The sequence below is a fragment of the Gymnoscopelus microlampas genome (assembly GCF_963454915.1).
Source record: "Gymnoscopelus microlampas genome assembly, chromosome: 3".
In the NCBI taxonomy this organism is placed as follows: domain Eukaryota; kingdom Metazoa; phylum Chordata; class Actinopteri; order Myctophiformes; family Myctophidae; genus Gymnoscopelus; species Gymnoscopelus microlampas.
This window is the reverse complement of record NC_139940.1, coordinates 28,687,307-28,696,967: the sequence shown is the minus strand read 5'-3', so window position 1 is coordinate 28,696,967 and position 9,661 is coordinate 28,687,307. Positions and strand designations below refer to the sequence as shown.

The 9,661-nt window shown below is 39.4% G+C and overlaps 1 protein-coding gene across 1 annotated transcript in view; it reads left to right on the top strand.

Annotated features, from left to right (window-relative positions):
* Positions 1–5,732, top strand: part of hpn (hepsin) — a 28,317-nt gene extending 22,585 nt beyond the window's left edge. The window contains exons 9-13 of the mRNA XM_084052295.1: positions 7–146; positions 1,510–1,605; positions 2,074–2,216; positions 3,705–3,869; positions 4,600–5,732. Coding sequence (XP_083908421.1) covers positions 7–146; positions 1,510–1,605; positions 2,074–2,216; positions 3,705–3,869; positions 4,600–4,644 — 589 coding nt within the window. The 3' untranslated portion in view covers positions 4,645–5,732. The remainder of the gene's footprint in view (positions 1–6; positions 147–1,509; positions 1,606–2,073; positions 2,217–3,704; positions 3,870–4,599) is intronic.
* Positions 5,733–9,661: the final 3,929 nt, after the last annotated feature.

The following is a 9,661-nucleotide window of genomic DNA, read 5'->3' as shown; positions in this document are numbered from 1 at the left end:
CTACAATAAACCGGTCAATGCCAATGTCGCCGAGGTGAGGACCATTGTCTACCACAGTAGCTACCTGCCTTTTGTAGATGCTAACATTGATGACAACAGCAGGGACATCGCTGTGCTGGCCCTCACCCAGCCACTTACATTCACCGGTAAGACACATGCAGGCATATCACACACACACACACACACACACACACACACACACACACACACACACACACACACACACACACACACACACACACACACACACACACACACACACACACACACACACACACACACACACACACACACACACACACACACACACTTTTCCAAATTTCTGATTTTTGATGGAACAAAAACACCCACAGCAACAAAGCATGTGAATTAAAAAAACAACAACACACACACAGAGAAACACCCACGTGCCTGCTGGCACAGCTGATTACATGATTATGTTGGTGAGAGATGAGGTAGATTGGATGACGAAGAAAGCAAAAGAAAGACAGAGGGAAAGAATGGAGAGAGAGAGAGAGAGAGAGAGAGAGAGAGAGAGAGGGAGAGAGAGAGAGGGAGAGAGAGAGAGAGAGAGAGAGAGAGAGAGAGAGAGAGAGAGAGAGAGAGAGAGAGAGAGAGAGAGAGAGAGAGAGAGAGAGAGAGAGAGAGAGAGAGAGAGAGAGAGAGAGAGAGAGGAGATGGTCGGTCATTGTGGTAATTCCCCTGCTTCAGGTTTCATGTTTCGTAGACCAGAGTCAGCACAACAAAGGCTCCTTTTATCCAACATAATGATACCAGGAAATATCAGGACAGGACTGACTCTTCCCGCTATCCCTGTGTCACTGTCCCTCTGTCCTGGAGTCCCCAGACCCTTATAGTGAAATATCAACATGGTAATAATCAGAGAGAGGAGAGGATTCTCAAAAGATTCATCTATCTCCATCCTTTGTCTTTTAACACAGGCACAGGAACTATGCTATAGATTTGGTAATTTCTTGACAAGGGAACAACCAGCATGTGTCATGTTAAAGTCCCCTTGCACCTGCTCACATGAGAAATCCTTTTAAGTTTATAAGCTGTTCACCCATTGATTACCAGGCTTTTGCTAAATTAATGCAACAATAAAAAAAAAATCTGCTGTGATGTATTCATTGACATTGATTTTATCTTCATTTGACATTGATATTTATAATGAGACAGCTTGTGGAGCTATACTGTACGTGGTTAGTGGTCTAGGTACTGTTGTTAATGTACCGACCACACATTTGCATTATCCTGAATAACACATACTGAAAAGTACATTGCATTTCTTAGAGCACATTATCACTGTTAGTTAGTTTCACTGTTCATTCCTAATTCCATTCCTGTGTGTGTGTGTGTGTGTGTGTGTGTGTGTGTGTGTGTGTGTGTGTGTGTGTGTGTGTGTGTGTGTGTGTGTGTGTGTGTGTGTGTGTGTGTGTGTGTGTGTGTGTGTGTGTGTGTGTGTTGTGTGTTTGTTTGTGTGCACACTGCATGCGTGTCTGTGTGTAGAATACATCCAGCCTGTCTGCCTGCCAGCCTATGGTCAGAGACTGATCGATGGACAGATGGGGACAGTAACTGGCTGGGGAAATGTGGGATACTATGGTGAGTCCATCAGTGTCTCATAAGACTTACAGACTGTTGAACATACTGCTGACTATGGAGTTTGACCTTTTCCATCCTATTGCTTGCCAACGCTGAAGCACCTTGTGTTTGCACTGTATAAACACCCGTGAGTCTAAAGCCTTTTAATTTCAATGACCCCCAGTTTGATATGCATTAGGTCACAGACTCTGACTCTGAGGATTCTGACATTTCTGATTCGGACTTGATGCTATTTTTTTTATCTCTGAGACCCCAATCTGCAGAGTAAAGTAAAATCCTTTAATTTAACTCTCAGAGGGTACAAATGGGAACAAATGGACCTGTAAGGGTTGATTTGGTTCCTAACTATCAATCATTTAGCTCGGGACCCCCTGGAACCCCTCCCCCAGGGGGAGAACCACTGGTCTAAATCTATTGCTGCTGTGTACACCTTGTATAGTAACTGGATGTAACGTTCCTCACTCCCAGGTCACTTAGCTGATGTCCTGCAGGAGGCAAACGTCCCCATCATCAGTGATGCTGTCTGCAATGCCCCTGATTACTATGACAACCAGATCACCACCAGCATGTTCTGCGCGGGCTATGAGAAAGGTGGCACCGATGCCTGCCAGGTCAGTGTGTGTGTGCAATGTGTATTTGTACACTTTCATGTTTGTATGTACAGTACAATGCTGTATGTACTGTGTAACAGAGAGGACCTCTGTTACTATGTTAAACATGTACTTGAACCCTTATTAATTTAACAATATTTGCACAGCATATGGGCACTTTAGATATTGGCACTTTAATTATTTGCACAGTTGTATTTGGCACAGTCCTGATTTTATTGTTGATTGAATACATTTGTAACTGAACATTTGAATTGTGTTTCCTGTTTGTTGAGCTGGCCACTCAGCTATGTAGTTCCATCTGGAGACAAATGTTTAGTGGTAATCAGGAGGGGCAATGCAATGTGTAGAATAGAATGAGTGCAATAGAGACTTGAGTGCAATATGTATGGTGTAAGATAAGATAGGTAATGTTGAGTGATGATTGGAATCTTAACAGTTACTGTTCAAGTGGAGCTGTTCTGTCCAGTGTAATTGGGCTGGACCAAGTCAGAATGGCAGAGGGGGGTTGTGATGTGTTTTAGAGTTGCTTATGCTTGTAGTAGAGGGGAAAGAGTATTTTGTAGTTCAGTCAGTTTGAATATACTTGTGGGGGTTAAGGGTATTTAAGTATTTATGGTGTGTTTATTTATGTTATGCTCTGAGTTAGAACACCCCTTATAATGGTATAGTCCAGGCTGGCTCATTAGCTCAGCTGAGCATAAAAGGCAGTCACTTGCCACTATTGAGAGAGGTCTGTTGAGGGTGAAGAGCTACTGTGGTGTCTATGTTCCTGTATGTATTTTCTGGTGAATAAATACACCTTCTGGTTGCAACCTAGTACCTGGCTCTGTACTGATTTCCAGCCGCTAAATGGCACATCCTCACATACTGATAACTGTGGTTTTCTAATTGATGTAATGCATCTTGTTGCAAACGAAAGGTATTAATGAATAAAAGATCAAACATTTTGGCGATTACCGTAGACTCCGTAAACATTTAACATATAAGATTAGCTTTTAATAGGGAGAACCTCCTTCCTTCTCAACTCTAGACAATTGAGACAAGGTGTGGAGTGGAGTTGGAGATGGTGGAGGGTTGCTCCTTGCTTGCTGTAAAGAGAACAACGGGGTCAGAGGCAATGATATTTAAAGGCGGAGTCCAATCGCCTGATTGGCTGACGGTAGATTGGCTAGAAGTGCTCACACTTCAAGCTGAGAATGACAGGATGTTTGTGAAGCATCCCCAGCAATAAATATGAAAGTGTGAGAGAGAGAGATCTTCCTTATTGAACTTACGCTTTAGAGCTACATGTGTGTGTGCACCTGCGCTTATAATCTGAATGCCTGTGTGTCTGATGCATGTTTAATCAGTTTATACTGTATGTATTCCCTTATATTTCTGAATCCCAGATATGTGCCTGAAGTGCCTTGGATGTTCCTAACATAGCGTATGTGCACCTTTCATTTGTGCTGTGTGTATGTGTGTCTGTTTGTGCTTGTACGTATGCAGGGAGACAGCGGTGGTCCCTTTGTGGCAGACGACTGCTTCTCTAAGACCAACCGGTATCGCCTGCTGGGGGTGGTGAGCTGGGGAACAGGCTGTGCCATGGCCAAGAAGCCTGGTGTCTACACTAGAGTGTCGCGGTTCCTGCCGTGGATATCTACCGCCATGAGGGTGAGGGGGTTGGGGCTGTAGGGGTAGAATACACACACATTCACACATTCAGAATGACACTCAACAGAATTCTCATTTTTGCATCGTTGTGAACACTGAGAATACTGCTTAGAGCAGACTGTGATAAAGAGAGCAACGATTGCGCTGTGTTTCGAGCTTTCAGATCTGCTATTTTTGATACTTTCGTGTGACGCTGTAGTATGATCAAGTAGGGCATTCATTTATGAAAAAACATATACTGTATATACATGTATACCGCATTGGCCTCTGCTGTTCATTGAAGTGAATGATGCGTCACTGCAGCTGTCATATTGGCAGAGGCGGCAACTAATGCATATATTGTATGTCTATTGAAGCAGGAGGTCTATACAATTCAAATTATCATAACTTGCTGAAGTTTCAAGCGATTTTCAAGCGTTTTGGTTTGCTACAAATGGCAGATATGCATTTATGTTGTGATATAGGATACCAGAATGCCTTCTTACTTAGATATAAGTTAGTAATTGTACTACAAGAAATTACGGTCCAGTGGTCAATGTGGTGTCTATTAAGTATATGCCCCTAAACTGATGCTGGGGAGAATAGTATAAGCACCACCGATTATGCTAAAAGAAACATACTGTATACCTGCATTCTGTCTCATGCTCAACCTTACAGTATGTGCTCAACTTTGTATAAGCACCTCAATCACTTTCCTTCAACATTTTCTCTTTTTATTTCTGCCCTGTAGAACCACCACAACACACCAGGTGTGATCAAGCTGGGTCGGACATGAGAACAGGAAAGCACTTATTTTTATACTTTTCCTGCTCTTTGAGTACTATCAATGTGGAGGGGATGAGATACATAGAGATGTATTTGCTGGAGGATGAGAGACGTTGGCCTCCCTTCACTGCCTGAAATGGATAAAACAATATGGACTATGGAATAGTCCAAGAGGGCTTACAGAGAAAGAAGCTGATTATTCCCCTTAGTAAATCAATATTTTATGGGAGAAAATGTGTAAAATCCAACATCTTTATTGACAAGAATGCATATATGTGTAATACATGAACATATATTTGTAGGTATCTGTCAAAAGGAAACACAAAAAAGCTTGAGAGATTTCCATTGCGGTCCTTTGGTGACCATCTCTGCTGACCACCCCTCTTTTTTAAAGGTATACCCACTGGTTATACGTTTGTGCACTTCACCAGGGAAACACACAGCTCTGACTCATTGTCAAACAGTTCAAATTACATACTAGTTACTATTTAACAGCTTTCAACAGTTTGAAGATGAATACAAGTAACATTCCAAACCCTCTGCCCCATTTACAGTACAATGTTGATATTTCATAATGTTTTATGATGTATGTTGTTATTTTTGCAGGGTTATGTATTATGAGGTTGTAGATATAGGTAGTGTGTGATGACATAGCTTTGGTCTGTGGCGTGCCAGGATTTGATTGTCATATGTCTATGACAGTGGTACAGTACACGATAGTCCTACAATTAGCTCTTTAACTATAGACTTTGTTTTTTAATAAAACCATCTGAAATTACTTACCTGAGGTCAGTTTTCTAAAGCAAATTGAGAACAAATTAAAAAAACAATTCACAAAATGCACATCTCCCGTTAAAATGTGACATTAAAAGTAAATTCTTAAAACAATATTAGGGATGCTAGAATCAGATGGATGGATGGATGATTGTGCTCATGATATCTTGCTGATTTAAGTTATTCTTTTTGCTGACATTCCCGCCTTAAATTTAGTATCATGACAAAAAACATTTTATGAGTGTAGAACATATCAAACTTTACACAGATATCTCAATTTGTAATAGTGTCAGCTAGCTACTTATGAGGCTAAATGTATTCAGTGACATGATACAGTGACATGTACAGTATGTCTTGTTACAGTACATGTACTGTAACAGTCAACTGTAGATGTATTAATGCACAGTCTGTCTCTGTTTTTTCTTGGCTTGTTTGGCCATTTTATTGTATGTGCTGAACTGATGTTTTTTATTCAGAACAGTACTTAGTTTTTGTAAATATTAGTCATATATTTGTTTTATGTAAGACATTGTGTTACAGGTCTTTAGATAATACATCAATTTAAATCCCAGGTGTGCAATAACAATGAAATGTTCTCATCAAATTCACAACAATACATAGGTTTTGTAAAGTCTTGTTTATAGCCTGCTTATGAAATATGGCCTACTATCTTGAGTTACAAACTACATACAGCAATTGAGAGATATGAAGATTCTCCACAGCCATTTATTATGGGATGTTTACTCACTGTAAATAATTGTGGCAATATCACAGATAAGAGACAAACACTTATTTCTTGTTAATGATTGTAGGAAACGCAGCAAGAGTTCATTAATCCAGATCTAACTGTTCAAGGATGTAAACATTTGTAATATCAAGGTGGTGGCATTCCCCCTTGAAAATGAATTTCAGTTCCCATGGAGAAAATCCACATGTTCAAAAGTATTTCTTTGAGTACTTTGGTATTGATTGAGATGACTGCGGTACATGAAGGCATGGTGTAAAATGTATCAATATCTTTACCATAAAGAGCTCAAAAGAGACCACTACTTACGATATTGAGGTAGCTGTCCATTCACAGTTTGACTACAATATCTGGTACATACTACAGTGAGTGACTGTACTAAAATGTCAAATAATGTTCAGCCTCCATTTAAAACAATGTGCCTTTCTTTGAATTATTTGTTCAAGAAGAAGATATATTATTGTTACTGATCACAGCTGTTTATTGTTAAATGTAAATGTATAAGTTGAATGTTGTATTGAAATAAATTCTTAATTTAAAGACTTATTGTAATAAGTGCTACTGTCATAGTTGTGATGTATTTCCTGTAGCCTACTTGCACAATAGCTACTTGGTTCAAAGCCATCTCAAACTCAAGAAAAAGAAAGTAGTGGTGCAACTAATACCAATGTCAGTTTAATTCATGCCCATAGTTACCACTGTAAATACACCGATGTCATGACCTCTGTATTTGTTATGTGAAATGAAGTGCAGTGAAGCAACCTGGTACAGTTCCTCCTTTTTTTTAACTACAGTTTTAATTAAACTTTAACTGCTGCTTTGCATGATATTTCAGTGTTTTAGAGAAGTACTGTAAGAGGGAGACCTAAGCTATTGTAACTTTATTGTCACTTTACTTGTCAAGCAAGTAGCAATGCACTGCGGCAAGATAGACAAACAACAATAACTGGTGCCAAAACACAAGGAAAGTGCACCTACAATATAAGTGTAAACATGACAGCACATGGATTATATATTTACAGCCACTACGTCATACAAATATGTTCAATCCATTCCCATATGCATCAAACTCAACTCGCACCATAAATGCATTTAATGATAAAGACACGTAATGATGAAGATAGCAAGCATTGCCTACACATGCATGATTTAATATATTAAATAAAAAAAACATTTGTATTTAACCAAGATTTGACATGTTGATGAATGGTTGTGCTCTGATTGGTCAGGACTAATGACTGGCTGGCAAACTCAGTTGCCTTTAGCCGTAGAGTAGATCACAGAATCAGCTTCTTGTCCCGAACTGCTGAACCTGTGTAAAGGCAACACAGGGTTAAGCAAACTTCTTAACTGGGCCCTATTTTTATAAAAGAAAAACATGAATAAATAAAGATAATTTGGACCACAATCAAATGGTGGGTGTATTCTTTTTTTAACTGGTCCATTCGGACGTTTTGTGTCGAGAGGTTTAAAAGTACAGTATCCTTTTTTTTTTTTTAGAGACCACTGGAATATTGTTTTCAGACAGAAATAAGAGTGTAAGCCTGTGATGTATTTGGCAAAATTAAAATAAAAAAACAACACATTTTAAGTACCGGCTTGCCCCTCCGGACGGATGTGAAACATCCGGAGGCGAATGAATGACCTCCTCTCAGAGGGGTCCCACATGATTATTTTTGTGGGGGACGGGGGTCTCCAGATGACAGTGAAGTGACAATTTAAAGGGATATTTCACTTTCAAAAAACCTTTGGTGATTGTATCATCTACTCAGGCTTTTGTGAGCCCCCCAGACAGTTTTTAAGTTGCTTGATTCAATATTTAGATATTAGATATTCATTTTATCAGACACGCCCCCTTCCTATACAAACCCATTGTAACTTCAAACTCCATTTTTAACATGTTAGATTCATCAAAAACACCCGTCCTTGGTTCACCCGTCTCGTACCGCCCCCCTAATACGTGAGGGGGCCGTGTTTTTTCAATTACTTTTTTCATTTATTTTTAATATTTATTTTGGAAAATGAAAAAAATAAAATACAATAAAGAAATAAAATAAAATAAATGAAAAAAAAAACCCCGGAAAAACACGGCCCCCTCACGCATTAGGAGGGCAGGGTGAGTCACCAGAACCAAGGACGGGTGTTTTTGATGAATCTAACATGGTTAAAATGGAGTTTGAAGTTACAATGGGTTTGTATAGGAAGGGGGCGTGTCTGATAAAATGAAAATCAAATATCTAAATACTGAATCGAGCAACTTAAAAACTGTCTGGGAGGCTCACAAAAGCCTGAGTAGATGATAAAATCACCAAAAGTTTTTGTGAAAGTGAAATATCCCTTTAAGGACTTTTGAGACCTTTTTAATACCTCAAAAAAGAAAGAAAGAAAATAAAAAAGATCACTGCGTCAAAAGTAATCAACAAACTATACTATAAAAACTGGTCAAACATTGGCCAAATCGTCAAATAATATCTACATGCTCTACAAGCTCACAACAACCTAATTCCAAGTGTTTATCAGGGTGGGGGGTTCAAATAGGATTATTTTGGGGGGTCACGACCTGAAAAGGTTGAGAACCACTGCTATAGGCCACTGGGTCAACCTACTGAGTAAGTTTGTCCTGAACACCAGTGCTGCTGTTTGTGTGGTGGTGGTGTGTACGCCCTTTGTCTTTGGGCTGTATGGTCACTGTAGAGTAGAGAACCTCCTGTGTTCCAGGAGTTGTGGAGACCTGTGAAAAGAGAATAAGAGAAGAAATGGGAAAGGAGAAAAAAAAGGGTCAAGGAGAAAGTAAGACATTACGGAGCCCTAGACTGGCCATTGAGAAAAAACATTTTGAAAACATGTGCACAATGTAATAAAACGTGCATGTGTTTGACATGTTGTCAGACATGTTGTCAGTGGCCTACTCATATCTCGATGATGAATTTCCAACACATACATATATCCTACTGGTGAGAAGCAGGTCTAACCTTTCCTACATGTCCAGAGTGGTGCCCCCGCTGGACTGTGGAGTAGACCACAGTGCTGTCCTGAGAAAGAGGAGAGGACAGAGAATGATGGACATTGGCGTAGACAACGTCTGACTCCTCCAGCTGCAATTCTGTCCCACAGGGAGCAGAGACAGACTCAGACTGGAGGGAGAGGATACAACAGAAGCCAAACAATGAAAACGAGTTAACAGCCATAGTAGTGTACAATAACAGTATTAATCACAATGCTGGCAATTAGCAAGGAGCAGTTCTGTTAAAGTCTTTGTATTTGTATTGTTATAGTAATTGTATGTATACGTATATACATAACAAGGACATTTTTCAACATGTATTTGTGCTTGTATTGCTTGTCCATCAGTAACTGAAAGCTGTATTTTGCATTGGCATGCTGAACCTTTCAAAATTATATTAATATAAATGTATATAATAGTAAATAAATAAATATATGTATAAATATATATTGATATGGGGTTCTGAAATAACATGTGCACTACTAAGTGTACCTTATAATATTA